The sequence below is a fragment of the Sparus aurata genome, chromosome 24 (assembly GCF_900880675.1).
Source record: "Sparus aurata chromosome 24, fSpaAur1.1, whole genome shotgun sequence".
In the NCBI taxonomy this organism is placed as follows: Eukaryota; Metazoa; Chordata; class Actinopteri; order Spariformes; family Sparidae; genus Sparus; species Sparus aurata.
Genome location: NC_044210.1, coordinates 15,320,756 through 15,341,110, shown reverse-complemented (window position 1 = coordinate 15,341,110; position 20,355 = coordinate 15,320,756). Strand labels below are relative to the sequence as shown.

Sequence of the window (20,355 nt, the reverse complement as noted above, 5' to 3'; positions counted from 1 at the left end):
GCCGCAGCGAATGGCGAGCCGGCTCTGGCTTGGCTGCTCCCCCCCCCCCGTATGGTTACGACCAGATCGCTGCAAGCAACAGACGACAAAATACCCCATTAAACAAGGAAATGATGAATGTCAGATGTGCAATTGTGGCTCACGTTGGACACAGGTTGAAAACCTCCAAATGTGGACGTTTTATGCAAGAGGGGCATGACCGCATTTCATAAATGTGAGGTCATTTAAGTGGGGTTTCGATCGTGGGAGAGGTTTAAAGTAGTAGTATTCAACTTTCTGGGGATAGGTAGTTACGCCTCCATCCATCCATCCATCATCCATCCCAATGGTGGAGTCAGGATGTTTGAGGGGCAAACAAAATAAATGGCACCACTTTTATGCCTTAGAGGAAACTTTGTCTCTCCACTGGAAGGGCATCCAAGATGGCACTTCCCTTGCCCTCTGTACCCCTGTTGAGTCCACCAGTGATCCATCCATCCATTATCTGTAACCACTTATCCTTTGCAGGATTGTGGGGGGCCGAGTACACCACTTCATCACAGGGCCGAGTCTCATTTCTAGGCTGTCAAACACCAACGCTCTGGGTTAATGGCTCGGGTCCGACGCCTAGTGGCATTACTTGTCGACCTGGGAACGAGACTCAAAAAATCGATTCTTCAGAGTGACTTTAAAAAGTTCCACAGCGCTGCTTCAACATTCGAAGCAGGTTTCAAACCAGAATTCACCTGATTTGCAAGATCTCAGGCCTTTAACTCGTGGGAAACGAAGACCAAGGCTGAAAACAAACCCGTTCTCATCATTACTTGGATGGAGCCGATGTTAGACGGCGCTGATGGGTCTGTTCCGGACACGCTCGCCTATCAGTTCCTGTTTAATTAGGGGTGGCTACAGGATGAGTTCTCTCATTCGACCACTAATAGCACAGTGGGGCGAGAATAAAGACACAACGCCAAGCCAAAATCAACGGTGTACACAGAGAAAAGCGCAATAAAATACATACTCACTAGAAGACAGGATGCTCGAAAGGATCCCTAAACGCTTCTTTGCTGCAATTCCACAAAAACCTCAATTTATGTTTGTGTCTGCAGCTTTCGTGTGAATGACCCGGATTGTGTAACTTTATATTGAAATTTCTCTCCGTTCACTTTTCCTCGCCAGCCTGTCACTTATTGACAGAAATAAGTTAGCGGGCAGCCCAGGGCCTCTTGTGTGGTTGCATGTTAAATGCCATCCTCCCCGGGTCACTACTGCTTTTATAACACATACTTTGGAGCTGACGCAGCTGCAGCTCGCAGTTTACCAGCCGCGCTTCTCTGTTTGTGAACGGCAGGAGTATCTCGCAACTTAATCTGGAAAACAAATGCGATTGCGTGACGCGGGGAAAACAAACGGCATCTCTGCGCAAACACACGAGGAGGAATTTGTATTTGGCAATCAGAGTTTGGGGATGATTCTCTGCGATTTATGGTATTTTCTCTCGCGCGGTTGCCAAGGTTTCTGATGTGTCAAAAGATGAACAGCCCCGAGGGGAAACTAGGTATGTTATTAAGGCAGACGGAAGAGACAAATAGTTCGAGAGGGATGGGATAGCAGCATCACTCTTTGAGAACATCTTCCCGTTACGAGACATGGGGGAGGCATGAGTTAGGGCTCGTTTGGCGGTGTGAGAGGGTTTTCTGGGCAAGGTGGGGGAAAGTGGTCGACCCTTTTCCCGTGAGAGTTACGACCAGTTTGAAGGGTGTGATGCCAAGGTGGCGTCTTCCTCAGAAACGCTCAAGAAAGATGCCAAAAACGTTGCAGCAATAAACCCGCATTCCTCTCTGTTGTTTCCGCCTCTTTAGCGGGAGACAGGACATACAAGCCTCGCGACCTCTTGACCGCCCGTGTTTTACCGCCGCCCCTTGTGTTAGCTCAAGGTCAGAGGTGAATGATTGCCACCATCAGTCTGTATCCTCTCTCGAAGGTGTCAGAGAGGGAAAAAAAAGTGAAAGGAAGGACATTTCCTGCAAACACTATACCTGACCAGCTGCTCTGCCTCAACGCCGGACCACAGATGCAGGTTTACGCTGAGAGAGAAAACACGTGTTGTTCCTGCTGTGTTGACCAGTTGCTCCCGGTCCACAAATCACCGCTCGTCGGGGAGGGCCGCGAAAAAAGCTCAAACAGCAACTCAAGTGAACTCTGTCTGTCCCGGTTCCCATGGGGGCCACTTTCCCATGAGCTGCGGGACCTGATTTCATCCAAAAACATGCAGCGGAAAGCCCTTATTTTTTTGTTGCTTGAGGTCCTGTTTCTTAAGACCTATTTTTTAAGCCACGAAAGAATGTCAAGAACTCGGGAGTTCAGAGAACATATCCGACATGCCAAACACAGAAAGATCCAGCAAAGACAAACCCCCCCTTCTACTTGCATCTTAAAAATCTCCCCATCCAGAAGTCTTACCTGCACGCCGGCGCCACTTTTTCTCACGCTCTCTCGTCTCTCCCCCTCTGCCTCGTCTCTACCTCTGCATTCTCCCTGCCTTCACACCCCCCTCCAGGAGAGGAACAGAGCGAGGGAGGGAGTACCAAATACAGACACTTTCCTCCTCCTCCTCCTCCTCCTCCTCCTCCTCACCCGCCCCTCTCGCTCAAAACAACAGCAGTAATCCCGAACGCGTGCCAGAGAGCTACTGAACTCGATTCTGTGTATGTGTGTGTGTTGTGCAGCATGTGGATGTCTGTGCAGCCTCTGGACCGGACCAGGATACACTCTTTATGCTGCCGCCGCCGCTGCTGCTGCTGCTGCTGGCTGCCGTTCCTCCTCTCAACTGCCAAGAAATGTTGAAACGCGCTATATAAGGCCAAGAGAGTGGCTCGGGGGCTCCTTGTGAATCCGGTACCCAAAACGAGAGAGCAAAAAAGCCGTCCGGGGGCAGACAGTAACTGTATCCCTCTGTATCCCTCCCTCTCGTCTCTCTCTCCTCCCTCTCTGTAGCTGTTGACACATGCTTGATAGAGGGAGTGAGAGGGAGAACAACTTTCCTCTTCTCGTGTCTGCACTGCAGCAAAAACCTCTCCGGTGAATACGGCTTCTGTGGACCTCAGTTTGGGTTTTGTCGACGTTGGCGTCACTTCCTCATTGTCTGACTCCCCTGATGAATGTGTAAAAAAAACAAAAACAGTATTTTTTTTCCTTTTGAATATTATCTTATTTTAGTCTGTTTTTGATTCAGACCTGATATGTAGACAAAAGTTTTCAATTCTGAGTTAAAAAAGTCCACAAAACGCTGTGATATCAACAAATTCTGGAATATTTCTAGTAGTTTTACATGTTTATATCTATGAGTATTTTATCCTTGTGGTAATAAAATTAAGTAACTCTCATAAAACTATGCAAAATCATGAAATATAAAAGTAATAAAACAATGTTTTATGACAAATCGGCCAGTATAATCAGAATATGCTGATGATGTTTCAATACAAATATGCTTGTTTCATGAATTTGGTAAAATTGGTGTCTCTGGAAGCAAAAACCATCCTAACAGGCTCCTGCATGACAATAACAAAAAATAAATAAAAGCTCTAAAACCACAGTATGTAATTTCTGAAGTCAGGGGTTTGAACATTGTTGGAGACATTTGGGATAAAGACACAATTATACCAAATGTAAAACAAAGGTTGAGTGTTTTTTTAGACATATAACGCAGAAATGTTAAGCATTCTATTATTTTTCATTTATTTTTTCCTAGTGTTTGTGTACATTTTATCTCAACATGTGCAAATATATATGTAGCATTTAATATAAAAATAATAATCACATATCTTCAGTATTCTGTTCCCATCTCTGCCATGTTCCATTTTTAAGGATCATACAGTCGATAAAACAGGATAAAGTGACTTCTACAGCGGTCGATGGTTGGATAAAGTCTCTCTATCATCCCCTTAAAAAGGAGAGAATATTAGAGAATGTCCTGAAGGCTGCATCCCAACTTTATGAACGTTGGTGCCCAAAGACTTTTTCTTGCCCCTGGCCCTCAGACAGCCTGGGTCCGCCACTGCAAACCCAAATTGCATGTGCAAAAGAAAAACCATTCCTCTCAGAGTTGGAGAAAAGTTGCACAACTGTACTCTGACTTGTCAACAGCTTCTATCTATGAAGATACACAGAATAAACCTGGAGTCAACAGACAGACAACCCCGAGATCCCTCTTCTCTAAAATATTTGCTCCCGTCGGGTTGAACTCAGCTCTTGACCTCCAGCCGAGGACCGAGCTAAATTGGGCCATCAGTCATCTGCTAGCACCCGGTTATTAGGCCGCCCGTACCGTTTGTCTGCCAGCGCTATCTCCCGACTACGGCCGCTGCATCTATAGCGCTGAAGGGCGTCGCTATGGAGAGGAGCTGTGATGGCTCTTTGATGTGACGTGTTTGCGCCGGGGAAACAGACTTGCCTCTGTGAAGGGCTGCTGAGGAATGAGGAGGCTTGGCTCTGCTGAATGTGTGTGTGTGTGTGTGTGTGTGTGTGTGTGTCTCATCGTTTTCTCCCTCCCTCACCCTCATCATCTCCCCCCCCTCTTCCCCCTCTCTCTCTGCTGTTCTACCTTTTTCACTCTCATGCTTGGATAGCTGCCTCTCTTTTCCATGCCAACATTCTTGAACGCTCCTCATCCCTGCTTCTATGCACGTCTTACTGTGTTTTTGGTCGTGCTCCGTGCACCTTTACGCCTTTTGGAAGATAAAGACAGATAAAAAAAAAAACAGGAGGAAACCTTAGAAGGAAAAAAAAAACCCTCCACAACAGGGCAGAGAAGGAGACTTGGAAGCCTGTTCAAGGGGAAAACTGAGGATTTAAAGTCCAACTCCTTTTCATCCGTTGATGCCGATGTTACATTTGGACTTTTACACTTTTAAATGTAATATTTTTGTCACCACAAGGGAAACATTTTTGTGATGAAGAAGAAATGCAGAAAGAAAACACAGATATAAAGACATTTGTTGCAATAAATAAGGGGAGAAATGCAAAGGGAAACTAATAAAGAAAGAAATACATGAATAACAGAAGACTTCATTTGTATTATCTTATTCATTTCTTTACATAAAAAAAAAAAATCATTTTTCAAACTATACAAATGTTTGTCTTTTTTGGTGGTTATTTTAGCCGTGTTGTTTGTGAATGGTGCAATATAAATAACATTTATTGTTATCTTTATTAAATGAACAAATTCAATAGAATAACTTGAATTGGTAAGTAAATAAGCAATTGGTATATATCAGTAAATAATAAGCTAATAGATAAAGGAATTCATACAGAAGTTATTAAAGCGAATATTTAATTCTGTCACATTTTGTGAACTTATTAATTAATTGTTCCAAGTCGTAGCTAGCTAGCCAAATTAGCTACGTAGCTCAGCATCTGAGGGTGCAGGACAAGGAAACATTAGCTAGAGAAGCTAACGATGGTTATGGTTCCGAGTCCGTGGCTGTTTTATATATAAACTGATATTGAAATGAATCATCATGGAGCGAAAACAAATTGAATTTAAACATTCCTTCACTTTAATCCCACCCTCCACCCCTCTGTTGACATCCTCTTCTTTCTCTTTCATGTTTAGTTTCACGTCCAACATCCCTTTTTGTTTCTCTTTCGACCGATCATCGACACGTTGAGCTACATAAACAGTCCAGAGTTTTACAGGAAGCTGTTAAACGCGGTCGCACCCATGACTCCTGCAACATGAAAGACTTACTGGGTTGCGTTTCATGGAGCATGTCATTTGCCAGAGGTCTGATTAAAGGGCCTCTCCCAGTTTTCACACGTCCACCCGTGTTTGGATTAAAAACGTCGGGATGCCGGGATTACAAACCTCCGAACAACTTGACCTCTAAATTCAGCACTGGAGGAGGCCCGGCTTAGCTCCAGTCGGGCCGGATCGAGTGCGCCTGAATGGACTCGGTGACAAGCAGTTCTGCTCTGCAACAGTAAAAGTGTGCTGCTACAGGTACAGACCCGGAGAGGTTCCCTTCCTTCTTCTAAAAATGCTTAGCTGTTTCTTGCACATCAGTGCTCGTGTTATGTAAGCAGCGAGTGAGCTCAGCCTGACAGAAAAGGATTGTGGGCCACTGGAGATGAAACGGGACCGTCGGAGTCTCCTCACAGCAATAATATCCCCTGGATTTCCTTTTGTGTGACAGAAGAACTACTGGATCTTCTAAAAATAGGCGTTCAGCATGTGGCTGGGGTGCCAGATCGGCTTCAGAACATTAAGACAAGGATGAACTTTTCTTAGCTCGAGGTTTAGGGGGAATAGCACGGGTCATTTTTCCAATTTTAAGGTAAAATAACGAGGTGAAATACCTCTACCACAGGACAGACAGAAGTATGAATGTGTAGTTTGGTTTCTTGTGTCTCAAACCCCTCTGTTATTTTATTCCTGGACTGCAGCCGTGACTCACTTCCTCGCCGTCCTGTTTCGACCCCTCTGTTCTGCTCCAGGATCTGTGAATATCTACGACTCCAGGAAGTGGAAAAAGCCTGATTGCGGGAGCACTTTGTTCAGCTCCGGCTGACACCAGCGATAAGTAAACAAGGCGTGAGATTGTTTTATGCCAATGTACAGTGATGAAAAGTGGTGGCAGTGAGAATTGTTCCCTAAACTAAGAGAAGGACCTGGATTAGATGACCTCAGATGTTCTGGCTTGGCCCGATGAACTTTACTGCTGCAAACTGGACAACTGGAAGTTATTTTCTTTACTCATGCTTGGTCATTTTCTATATTCACCGTCCAGAGACTGCAATGGCCCTCCAAACCACCAGGGGCCCCCACGCAGTGATATTCGTTTTGTTTATAAAGCGAAAAACTACGCATCAAAATGTCTCAAAAGTTTTATTCACCTTCGATTTTGTGAGCAATGACAGTGTACGCCAGTCGCTTCAATTTTTGCCGGTTCTTCCGAGCACCTTGTGTAGAAAAAAAAGAGCCACATCGCGAGCTTAAATCGTCAGGAAGTCAACAAACAGTTTGCAAAGTGTATATATACTTTACTCTATATTATGCAAGTGCAGTCTTTAATCTCGTAGACTAGGCTCAGCGACTCTCAATGGATGTTTCCAGTGATTTAATCTGAGCTCTCAGGGCTAAACAAAACAGAAATAGCTGAGCTGCGATGTCAAAATGACCCTAACTGGCAGATATCTTGCGTAACAGCCGTACTCCCAAAACGAGTTTCCCAAACAAATTTGTCTTGCGGCTGAGGTGGAACTGCGGCGGCGACACATATGACTTGTCGCACCGGACCGCACCGCACTTTCTCTAAAAGCACAAACATGTAAACAGCATTTTCTAAAATCAGCACCCTCCGCCATTGTTGTTTACACGAGGAACACTCGAGCTTCTTGCCTAACCCTCTTCCCGTCATTCCTCTCAGGCCTGTGCCGTTCCCTGCCAAACCTCGCCTGTGTCTTCCAACCCGCCGGCCCGTCGAAACGACGCAAACCACTGCAGCGGCATTCCAGGAGGCTCCTCCAAGACACGGCAGGGATAAATCACAAGGAATAATGAGGGCTTGTTTCCACGGGGAGGGTGAGAGAGAACAGAGTCGACACACGAGCACGCTGATGGTGCGCCGCCGGGTGGATCTGTTTGCATATTTTTGTTGCACTGGTGCTAAATCGAACGCGGCACCCAGGCGGTGTTGATCTACATGCGACCCTGAAGGAGTTAACCCGCGAAACAGAGGGAAACATTCATGAAATATTGGCAAGTTGCCACAGTGATGACACACGTGTGCGCTGTACACCGTCTGGGTCCGGACACACTGCTGTGCTGGACATAAACCGCAGGTAAGAAGCATGAAATTTAACAGCCAGAGGTCCTCGTAAAAGAAATCTGTGATGTGTGTTCAGGTAACAATTTACCCTCGCAAAGACTCCCAAGGTCTGATTCCAGAAAACTGTTGGAAATTTCTTGTAAAATACAGGATGTTTTTAACGTCTTAGGTCCCGAAACGCTTCAGCTTTGATTATTTTCTTCTTAAAATAAAGCCAAATAGGTTGACTGGCTCTTTGAGAAGTATTTAAAGACGCTCTTATCAATATGTATTTATGGTAACGATTGATCAAATGATTCTGTATAACGTAAAAGATGTATTCAGTCAAAAATCTGTTTAAAATTAGCAGCTAACTCTGCAGTTCCCTTTGGCGTTTTTGGTGCTTTTCAGCACGTTGTTTTGGTTTCTCAAAAATTCTGCTCCTAGGAGAAGAAAAAGCTGTTTTCAGTGGGTAAATTAAGTGGAAAAGCGTCAAAATTGCGCGTTGGGATGGGAGGACATGACTTGGAGAGTATCATCGCTTGGTCCATGAACTCCACCTGGATAGCACCCAGGTTCTGGCCCCCTACTTGGGAGCAACACCTCTTCCCGAGAGGCTCGTTCCATTCACAAGTACTTCTTCTCCACTCCAGCCTCCAACAAGCAACATAATACAAACCTGGAGCCACTCGATGGACCTCTGGTGGAATGTTTATGTGTGTTTTTTGGCCTATATGACAGTATCCGTTTCACCCTGGAGCCGAACAAGTCACGTCAACCAGCACGCTTAAGAAAACATTTTAAAACTTCCATCAGAAGTATTGTAGTAGCAGCAGCAGGACATCTGGTTGCGTTTGCCCAAAAGTTGATTCTGTTTTTTGTGGCACGCTGCTTCATAAACTTTTACGGTTAGAGAAAAGATGCTCTGAGGAAGATGTGTGCATCAACGAGGATGTGTTTTTGCCGGATGGTTGGTTTAAACTTTAACTTTTTCTGCTGTTTTGACTCAAGTTTTCATTATTTGTCTTGTTTTACGATTATCTACGTTTATGTGAAGTGCTTCAGACTGCATTTTTTATGAATGAATCCTCCTCGAATGATTTATGACATCAAGATTTCCCAGCAAAACTTCACTTCCAGAGAAGCCACAGTCCACACCAGACTCCCGTCTAACAGAGAGCCTCTGTCTCCAAACCCTCAACTTGGGTGTCCGGCCAGATTTTTTCGGGGAGTATCCCAGCCACAACACCCCTGTCTCGACGAGCCGCCACCTCGCTATAGACGACCATAACAACTACGCTGAAGTCACTAAGTCTATAGAACGAGTCGGTCGCCGGGCTTCGGGGCTCCAATACCAGACGACGCACGCGGAGATGGCTGCGGTCGGAACGGAGGGGAAAACCGAAAAAACGAAGAACTAGCCAGAGACGATTCTTCATTAAAGCACATTAGTGGACATCTGTCTTTTTGATGTTGCACAGACGTTTTCATAAGCTTTTGAACTTAATGATAGAACCACATGAGGAAGAATGAAACCGAGAGAGGGGAAACATATCGGCGATGGTTCCACCGACAACAAGATTACAATCAGGAGTCTTTTAGCAAGAGTATTCAGCAGGATGATAGAGTTGAGTACGTCCACCTTGAGGTGCCAGAGACCTCGTCATGTTGTTTTAACTTCTCTGGTCACCAACAGAAGTCAACAAACGCCACTTAATGCTCCTTTATATCAAACTCTAGCGTCTCTCCTGATGTCACGTTGTTACAGATAGTTGGTAAGTTTAAATTGCACCCAGAGAGAAGTCCATGGAGTTGGACTTTAGACTCGATGTGACGAAATCAAACAAGACTAATAACTCGACCCCAAAGACTTAAAGGTAAGTTCTTCAGGAAGTGTTCGACCAATCGGTTCAACGTTAATGCTCGTCATGTCGACGGCATCTGAAGCAGCAGGAGAAAACAAAGAAGAGCTAACGCCACGTTGGCGATACAACTTCAGAAGACTTACCACATTTGTATGAACATCACGGGGAACAAATACAAAATGTGGAAGATATCGAGTCGGGTAAAAAATTAGCATCAGCCTTTAAAAATGTAACTAGTTCTTTACATTCTCAGAGGCAACACATGACCTCATTGGTTCAGCGGTCGCCCACATATGGTCTTGATAAATCTACGTATGATAATCAACAACTATTTCAATTTCAAACCATCTAAATCATCCAGCAATTATCACATCACTGACCTCAGGAACCGCTTTCCATCCAGAATATAAACATTTAATTCATTACAGTGCAAACACCTACTGTAGTATGAATACATGTCACATATATTAAAAACATTTACCGTCATCACCGTCATTAAAATCAGAGTCGGCCATAAAAACACACATAAAACGTCCCATTAAAACATCCAAACAACTGTCTTTTAATGTCTCGCTGAAAAGGGGGGGAGGTTGCGGCGGCTTTAAATAATAAACTAATTCGATGGAATCAATGCAGCGCGGCGGTTATCTTCACGTCTGGCGAGCTGCGAAACCGCTGGCGACAACCTTGCCGTGCCCGATGACAAATTTACTGTTCAAGGTCAGCGGCGTGTCAGCTGAAAGAAAGCGTCGCCATCTTGCGCGAAGACTTTTACGGCCTCGGGCAACAGGCGCTATAATTTTTACGCCGACGTGAATGTTCAAACAATTACGGGATTAGCACGTTAGCAAACAAGGATTGGAAAGTTTGTGCCGAAGCTTTAATGTCTGACCAAATTCACGTCGTCTCCCCTCAGTCCTCCTCACATTTCCTCTGTCACCACCAGAATGAATGACTCACGACTCCGGCGATCCCGATTATTCCCCCGACTGCCGCCACAAATGGCTCTCGCCTGGTTTTAGAGGTATTTGGGAGATTTTTTCCCCCCTTCGGATGCTTTTGGGAACACGCAGCTTTTTGTTCCTGGGTAAGAGCGGCGGTTTTCGAGGGGTAAGAGGGAGAAGGAGGCAGGAGTCAGAGCAGACATTTGGACGTTTTCTCCCCAGCAGTCACAACTAAAACCACTAAGAATAGCCTTGTAACGCTCTTCCTCCCCTCCGCCCTTTTCCCTGCCTTCCCTCCGTCATTCATTCCTCCCTTCCTTCCTTCCTTTTCATTTACTCTCACCATGAGCTCTTCCCTTTTCCACTGCAGATTGGGATCGAGTGCGCCGAGTGTGACTGTGGAATATGTGACGACGCACCACATGGTTTGTACTTCCTCGACCGGTTTTCAGGGTATTTCAGGATATAAACATCCTGCAGCTCCGGCTGCGACTTTTTGTGTTACTGTTTAGCAATTTGTTCACGAAGAGGTTCAATGATGCACCTGTTAAACTGGTGTTTCAGGTGACGTATGACCCAGGAGGGACCCATCTGGTTTCAGAAAATGTGTTTTTTGAGTGGTGTTACCTTGAGTTTGAAAGCCTGGGGGTTTAAAAGTCTATGACACACATTAATCTGGAAGTAAACGCTTAACATCATACATGAGTGTTTCTCTTTTTCACCATGAGCTCCAAAAACCAGGAACATGCTGGTGTACCCGTGTCATCCCCTACATAAAGACGGCCTAGGAGGCGCCCACAGAAACCGTGTCGTCTTACGAAGGTGTCAGGAGTCGAAGGAGCGGTTCAAGCGTTCCTTTGTACCGACAGCCGCACCATTACACAACACCGCCCTGCTGTAACGACCCGAGTCTCAGCCAACTCTGTGGTTGTCTGAGGCCCACAGCTGGGTGGCCACCCCTCATTGACTCCACATTGACTGTATCTCTGCCAGAGCTTTCCACGACAAGTACACCTACGCTGACACACGAAACCCAACGTGATAAGACTGTTTTAATACGGAATCTGGATGAAGCCCAGGACCCAGACAGCTCTATATTATGTTCTCGTGTTACTAACGGGTGAAATTACAGTGAAAGAAATGCAGATTTTTCGGGCCGAGTCGCTGCGACGCTGCAGTAACAACAACGGTGACCTCCAGGGAGAAACAAAGTTGTTAGTTTGTGTTGTCCGTAACTGTAACAATTAAATATAAGTCGTCAAACGCGAAGGTCCAACATGTCTGACGCTTCTGCTGTGCTTATTTTACGCACTGTGTTGCTTTGCTAGCATCTTCGGCATCTACTAAGCACGTCGTTGACTAACTGCTAGTTTTTTGGGGCGAATTGACGCCGTCATTTCCTTTCAAATTCAGATTTTTTCGATTCAAACATAATGTGAAACTGTAAATGTGTCTCAATCTGCTACATATGATGCAAAACAGAAGTTCTCGGTCTATCCTGTGGACCCCCTGGAACCCCGTCAAGGACCTTTAGGCGTACCTGGATAAAAACCATCGTTGACTGATGGTAGTTTTATAGTAGAATTGAAATAAAACAGCTTATAAACCATTTATGAAGCAGTTGTAAAGGTTGTAATGCTCATCAAAATAGTGTAAAAAGAGGAACTACACAGTTTTATTCCACATTTACAGTGTTATACACATCAGTTGCAGCTTTTGCATGATAAAAAATGGTTAGAGAAGTGTTTATTGATGATGGTTATTATGTAGATGCATACCTTTATCCTTTTTAATCTACCTCATAAAACCAATGACTATGTGTGTGTTTATGTCTGTACTACAGAGGAGTAGAAGATGTCCAGTGTCTTACCTTCACTTCACATTTTTTATGGCAGGACAGCTTGCACGCTGAAAGAAAAGAGGCAAACTTATGTAAGTAACGGTTCAAATACACATGAGATCAATGCATGATGAGGTATATTTGGCGTTTCTTTCCAAACAGTTAGAGGGATGGACATAATTTCTCTTGAATGCACCGAGAGGGAAACCTGCAACAAGGTCAGCTCTCGTCCTGAATGTGCTGTGGTGCTGCCCCCAAGTGGCCACATGGAGCAAACATCCAAACATCCAGCCGTCCATCTGCTCCTGTTTCACGTTTTGATTGAACCTCTGAAGACAGAGGTGCTGAAATGGTTAAATCCTCGACATAACAAGCTGAACGAAGCAGTTAAAACGAGCCTAAACTGTGATTGGAAGCTTCCTAACAGGGGGTTTAATTATGAATTAGCTGAGTTTAATTATTCATGTCATCATTAGAAGCAGACAGAGTCGGAGCAGGTCGACCTCCAGGCATGAAGCGGGCCATGTTTTTGACGTCTGGGGCAGGTACGACCCTCGACCCCCCCCCCCCACCAACAACACACCTGCTGCCTCGCTGTTAAACTAGGTGGTCTCCAGGTGGTGCGGGTGTGTAGTCCGGGATGTGTGTGTGTGTGTGAATGTCCTGGGTGGTCCGACTGCTAGAAAAACAAGTCTCCGGTTGATTAAGGTAAACCGGCGTAATGGTGATGAATGGATTAGTTGGTAGTTTTGTGTGTGCGAAGCGCTGATTGGTAATTATTTGGAGACGGTTAGTGTTAAGTAGCTGTTTGTCCTTCCTATTAGAGAGGCAGCTGTCCAAACTGGTGCGGTAATGTATCTCTGACGGGCGTGGAGCTCTAAAAACATGTGGCTGAAGACTTCCTCCCTGACTTTCAAAGTAAAAGTTTGCCATAAGTAAGTTTTCGTCCAATCACCAGCTTTTTATTCAACTGTTCTGATGACAGATTAATCAAAATTCTGTGATTCCAGCTTCTTAAATGTGAATATTTGCTGGTTTCTTTCCTCCTCTGGGACGGTAAACTGAATATATTTGGGTTGTGGCGACAAAACAAGACATCTGAGGATGTCTTCTTGATATTTTTCACCATTTTCTGATATTTTATAGTTTGGAACTTGCAGAAAATGTAATATTTGGTTAAAAACAGTTGTTTCAATGCATAATATTGTCAGGAAAAACCAGCTGATGCTGACACAGCAATCTCAAATTCAGATTCATTATCATCGTCTGTCATGTGTATATTTTTTTTAAAAGTATAGTGAACTTTTGCAGATTTCTTGCTCAATATCTTGCACATAAAACTGCACAGTTCTTTCATTTGAACACTCCTCTGCATATTGGTTTTTGTCTGATATAGTCTTTTTTTTCAAGCAAATCTACAAAACTGTCTCCGGAGTGTATTTCTTAATTCTTAAAAAGTAAGAAAGTACAGTCGTACTTCTTGGTTCTGCAAATAAGTGCAGATGTTTCATCACGAGTTTCCTCTGCGATGCGTGCTGAGAAACCTGGAGCTGCTCCACGCAGGCACCAGAGGGAATCATTATCATCATGTGGTTTTATACGCTCTTAATGAGTCCCCGCGTATCCACAGGAGGCACGAGTCTATCCTCACGCTGCCTCTTCTCAGGGAAGAACAAAAGAAAACACGCACAGACCGAGACATAATGCACGCATGAATGTATTTGACATTTTTGGTCTGTTACGGGGAAGCGATTTGTTCTCCATGACAACATAATGACCGAATCCTCTGTTTTTTGGGGTGAGCTGTTCCTTTAAGGGGTCGAAGGGCACGAACAGGTAACAATGCAATCTCAGTCGCTTGCAAGTCCTCAACATCTGCACACATCTGCACATCGCCCCCATTGTCACATCTTATCTCTTGGCCGCGAGCCCTCTGGCAACGTGGCCTTTTCTACCCGGGCGCCTAGCAACACTTCCTGGTAACAGCAAAGGGCAGGGAGGATGCTCAGACCAACGCGTGTCCGTCTGTTTCAGCCCGCGAGAAGGAAGAGGCTCGTGTTTTAAAAAAAGATATTTCTTAGCTGCCGTAAGACTTCAGGAGGCAGTTTCGGGGGCTTTTAGCCGGATGACTTTAAGCTTTACGCGCTCGGCGAAGGAAAGCTTATTGCGGTCTACTGTATTTTAACATGGAGGATGAATGAACAAAAGGGGGATGAAAGGGAAAGTAATTCTCCTGTGCTCGCCTTTGCACTCTCTCCTCCCTTTGTTTTCCATGTCTATCTCCCAATCCCCCCATACCCCAATTTCTCTCTCTTTATTCAGCCTCGCTCTACCCCCCCACCCCTCACCCCTCTTTCCCTTTTTTCCCCTCTTATCTAGGCTAATGCAGCAGCAGCAGCAGCAGCGGCCATGCTAATTTTAACAGCAAATCCTCAGCCAAAGCCCCGCACAGGCCCGCGCTCCTGCAGCCGGGGCTTCTGAGTGTTTGTCAACTCGGCTTCTGCTAAAAGACGCCGTGTTTGTAGTTCAAAAAAAGGAGAGAGAAGAGGGAGAGGAAGCGAGCGAGGGAGACGAACGGGTGGGAGACAAGAAAGGAAATGCGAGGCAGCCCGGGAGTCCTCTAATGTTAATTTCCCCTGGACTTTTTCTCCGAGGTTACAATAAAAAAACCTTTAGTTCTATTCTAAAATTAGAATGGAAAAAAACATGTGACTGGATGGTGGAGGAAGACGGGGAGGCTTAAAGGGAGGGAGGGAGGAAGGGGGGGGAGAGAAATCAAAGCAGACACGGCCGACATGTGCAGAGATACAGTCTGTACTGTACGCACAGCGCCGCTCAAACAAAGATGGTCAAACTAAACAAAGGGGAACGGAAGAAGTGCGTAGATTGCGCCTCAAACAGTGACTCAACCAACATTTGCTGATCTGAATACTCGATATCTGATATCTGCTGACATGAAGTGATGCATCAAACACTCTGTACGGCTGTAAACTGAACATCTCTGACGAAACAGGCAATTATAGAGACGTCGGCTTCGTGTTTGTAGCATCAAACAGCCTTCAAATAATCTGTTTTATTCATTTAGGGTGCAGTTTGAACTGGCTGTGTGTTAAATTCATACTGAAAAAACAACAGGGGGACGGATTATCACCACTGAAGCTACCGTCAGCTAGTTAGCTCACTTAGCTTAGTTAGCCGTGCAGCTAGCGGTGCAGCAGGTGAGGGAGCGTTGGTTGCGTAAACCTCTAGCACGGGAGTTTTGATGGGCCAGGGCTAGCTGGTTAGCATGCTAACTTCAGTAAATATCTCTGTTATTACTTCTGAATACCCCAATGCATGCTGGGACAGGCTCCAGCCTCGTCAGCCATCTTGAACAGGAACCAGGAGAACATTATGGTGAATGAATCACTCTCTCATCCACAGGTCACTCATTTTAATCTCCCGCCTGCTCAGACTTGGAGTTGAACTCCCAGCGAGGGGGGGGGATGGAACCTCCCCGACACTCACCTTTGCAGATGAGGCCCTCCTTGGTGATGGCCTGCTTGCATATATCGCAACTCTTGGCCTTCTTGAATGGCTTCAGCTTGAAGTGGTGGGTGTGGACGCCCTCCAGCTCGTCGGGCTGAGGAGAGAAGAGGAAGGAAGGGAGATCAGGAGCAGGTCGGTTGAATGCATGCCAACAGAAACACATTTGGTATTCAGCCATGGTATATTCTTCTATGGGTGCACACGGGGGTTTGATTTCTTTGATGGGCTTTGATGGCATTTGGTTTCACTTGAGTCTTTGTTATATTGAAGGTTTTTCTTTCTTTTCGCCTCATGAATAACGGTTTTGGTTAGAAAACAGGTTGTACTCATTTAGTTCTTTGTTCTATTGTTACTGATGTTACTGATGATGTCATTTATTAAGCAAATTACCAAACAGTCATTGGTTTTTATTATTCATAATTTATCTTTTGGTTTTTGAACTTTTTATGTCATATATAATTGTCACTTTGGGTTCAAAGAGACTGTAATAAACACTTTTCTGTTATTTTCTGACATTTTTATCGATGAAATTCTGAAGGGACTGAAAAAAAAGGTGTTATTGATGATATTCAGATTTTGATAATGTGGCTAACGTTAGCTAGGAAAGAGAATGAGGCCTTAGGAGACGCTTAGTAAGAGAGACTTGTATGTGTTAATAAAAGCATTATAAACACATGTATTCGTAGATTTTAAGAAATAAGCACTTAGATGTTTAAACTTAGAGATGTTTAAGAGCATTAATAGTTCCTATAATTGTTAATAAAAGCATTATGACAGCCCTGATACATGTTAATGTATCTTATACAGCGTTACTGTTGTTTTTGTTGTTTAGCTGGAGTCCTTTCACACACTAACATATCTTGTGTCACAACGTTGCATGCACACACACTGACACACACACACACACACAGTCCGCCCACCAGCAGGGGATGTTTTCACTTTGAAGTTCTCTAATTAAATGACTAATTAATGATGAAGAAGAGAGAGAGGAGGAGGAGAAGGAGGGGGGGGAGCAAAAAGAAGCCTCACAGCACCCAACAACCTCAAAAACTCCAGGAATGATGTACGCCTGTGTGTGTGTGTGTGTGTGTGTGTGTGTGTGTGTGTGTGTGTTCGTACTGTACGGTGTGTGCAGCCCGAGGACACAACAGCTCTAGAAAAACTGCACCAAAACCTGAGCAAGCGGTGACGCAGGAGAACACCATTTTTTTTTTCTTTTTTTTGCCTCCCCTGAAGCACAGATATCGAAACACAGATGATGATGATGATGATGGTGATGGTGATGAAGGTGAGGTTGCAGGTAACGTGTGCTCGCTGCTCATTGGACAAGATAGCAACAAGGAGGACCCCCCCCCACCTCTAAAAAAAATCTAGTTCCATGACTTTTCTCACTTGTTCCTGACATGTGGTGACATTTCCAACAGTTTCATTAGAAGTGCGACGTTCCCTCCGAACAGCTGCACATTACTCAGTGTTTGATTTGATTTGTTTAACGTGGAGCGTTCACAAATGAAGCCAAGAATACTGTAACTGGGTCACCAGGATTGCCTTTGAAGGTGCCTTAAATCTAAAGCAGCTCAAACCTGAATGCACTGAACTCTTGAGAGCAGAGTCATAAAGTTCAGTTTTCCTTCAGACGTCCTTAAAATGTGATTTATTCAACTTTTATTGCATCGCGCAGAGTTGTTTGGGTTCGTCTGGTGCTATTTTCTCAATCCGAAGGTCAGAGTTTTGCATGAAAAAGAGAGGACAGACAGCTCACCCTCCTGGATCTCCCTTCACTCCCCTCCCCTCCGCCGAGCTCTCCTTTCCCACCAACAACCTCCTCAGTGAGTCATAATGATGATGTCATTTCCTCTGTGTATTTGTGCAGCTGGGCCCGGCCCATGTTGGGCTCTGCCGGACCGTAAATCTTAGCGCTCTTTATTGAAAACTGTTTTTTTTTTTTTTTTTACAAACACCTTGTTCCAACTATCACCTTGAAAGCCCCTCCGGGAATAATTAACACTAATCCAACCAATCACGTGAGAGTCTGAGAAAAGGGGGTTTCCAATTTAGCAACATATTTAAGCAAAAAAAAAAAAAAGATGGAGGAATGCTTGTAAATGCTGCATCGCCTCCCAAATAAAATAATCACGTCGTTAAGATCCACTTTTACAAGCTGAAGTGAAATAAATCAAACGTCATTGTCAACGAGGCAGTTTTTTCTTCCAGCTATGTAAACATTCTGGCTAATGCCTTGTTTTCACAAAGCTCTGTGCAGGTAGGCGAGTCAACCTGAGGTCCATTCACTCCTGTTGGAACCTGTGATATCCAACATGCATACCAAACCTTTCCATCCACATGTGCCTTAATTAAAATGTGTCGATAACGCTCCATGCACATATAAAGACAGATAAGATGAGATTCTGTCCAATGTCTGTCATGGCATGTCATGGTTTTAGATTTTACTGTATATATTTCCTGTTTTATTTTGTAGAATTTCATATTATGACTTTCAACTTCCTGTCTTTGTCTTTTTCCTGTTTTTGTATTTGTCTTTAGTTTGTTGAAATTGCTCTGTTTACTGTTTTGTTGCAGTTTTGTTGCCTGCTTTAGAGTTTGATGGATTCAGCTTTATGTTAATTAAGCCTGAACACTAGGGACGCAGGTGATGGATAAAAAAATGTACGGAAATTAGGTGTAATAAACCAATTAAAACCAATTAAAACCCCAGACACCAGTCATAAACCTCGACCTGTAGTACTTGTAAACTTAACCACCTGAACACCAGAAAACTGTGGTCCCATTTAACTTCTTATTTAGGGTTAGGTTAGGCAACTAAATGGGTTTTCTTCTCTCAAATGACACTCTAGTAACATACTGGAACTTAGAAAGGTAACAACACCTAATTTGTTAGCATTTAGCAACAATAAATCCCAGGAATTGTAGCCATTACACACTCACGTTGACTACAAATATAGATGAACATACAGAGGTAGTTTTCAGCCTTTGGTCAACTAAAAAAAGTACCATCTAAATCAAAATCCACCACATGTATCTCTAACAAACTCACACACAAATTGCATCACAAATCTTTCAAGAAAGCAGCGGTAAGTTGTTAAAAAAACATGTTCAGTACCACTTCAATGATGAATACGACTTCCCTGAGAGCACAAGACTACTATACGATTCCTACAACTTGTTCCTGTACAACCACAACTAATTTGAATCACTCCTGAACCAGAACTACTCCAACTACAAAGGACCCCAGGTGTGAAAGTTGTGTAATCCTTTCCTTCGTTGTCTTTGAGCTCATTTTCTGGTTGCCTTCTGAAGCTCCCTGGCTCTTTTTCTTTTTTTTTCCCCTCTTTCTCTCTCTCCATGTGCCGCAGTCAATTTGGCTCAAAGCTTTTACAAAAGTGTATTTCTCAGCGTTTTCGCTCCCCTATCTCCCTAAATCTTAATGGCTTTTGTCACACTGTGACACACTCGCTACAAGCTCCGGAGAAGGAATCATGGCTGACCTTGGCTGCACACAGTCAGACACAGCATGTTACAACAGGTAGCTACAAACAAACAATATGCTACACGCATGCTGATAATTCCCGTGGAAAAAAGCTTAATTAACAGCCGCCCCGCCATCCATCTCTTTAACGACAGCTTTCCTTTCACGAGTGGGTTGAACCGCATGCTCAGGTTTAAACAGACGGACAGCGCAGACAGTTTCATTAAAGTGAAGGGATGTAATCTGAGCTGACCGATATCCATCACGGTTATCGGGGGACTGCTGAGATGGGCAAATAAAGCGGGACAATGCAAGATGAAAGCAAACAAACATCAGTTCTACATATATTCTCTCCAGGGTCCTGTGTTCCCCAGTTCTACCTATGAGCTGTCCTAGCGTCCTATGTTCCCCAGTTCTGAATACGTTTGCTCCCAAAATCCTAGGTTGCTCTGTTTTGAGGAAACCCGAGAATATATGATTCTATACTGTACGTAGAACCAGGGAACATGGGACCCTGCAGACAAATGAACCTGGGAGAGCCCATATGGTGCATTGGGGAACATAGAACCTGAGATATATTGGACCCTAGAAACATAGGATCCAAGGAACACTAGACCCCAGGAGAGCACATACGTAGAACCGGGGATCGTAGCCTCCAAATATTGCTGGCTATACATGCTTTGACGATACTCTTCTATGCATCTCATCTAATTGAGAATCCATTTTCTACCATCCTGGCAGTAAAGTAAACTTAAAAAAGATTTCCATACTCAACGTGAGACTAAACGACTAGCAAAGACGGACATCTTTTGCAGTGTGGGCCTGGCTGGGTTTAAAAATAGCGGTTGAAGCACCTTGGTGCCACTCTACAGCCCTGATGTTAAAGATGACCTGGCAGAAAGCC

General features: G+C 44.4%; 1 protein-coding gene across 9 annotated transcripts in view; it reads right to left on the bottom strand.

Annotated features, from left to right (window-relative positions):
• Positions 1-20,355, bottom strand: part of tns1a (tensin 1a) — a 94,068-nt gene that overhangs the window by 54,748 nt on the left and 18,965 nt on the right. For 8 of the 9 annotated variants that reach the window (XM_030409517.1, XM_030409522.1, XM_030409519.1 and 5 more), the window contains 2 exons: positions 15,944-16,058; positions 12,467-12,504 (listed from right to left, as the gene is read on the bottom strand). In XM_030409517.1, the coding sequence (XP_030265377.1) occupies positions 12,467-12,504; positions 15,944-16,058 (153 nt within the window). Of the gene's footprint in view, positions 1-2,442; positions 3,223-12,466; positions 12,505-15,943; positions 16,059-20,355 lie in introns of those variants that run through there. The other variant, XM_030409521.1, reaches the window with a different exon arrangement.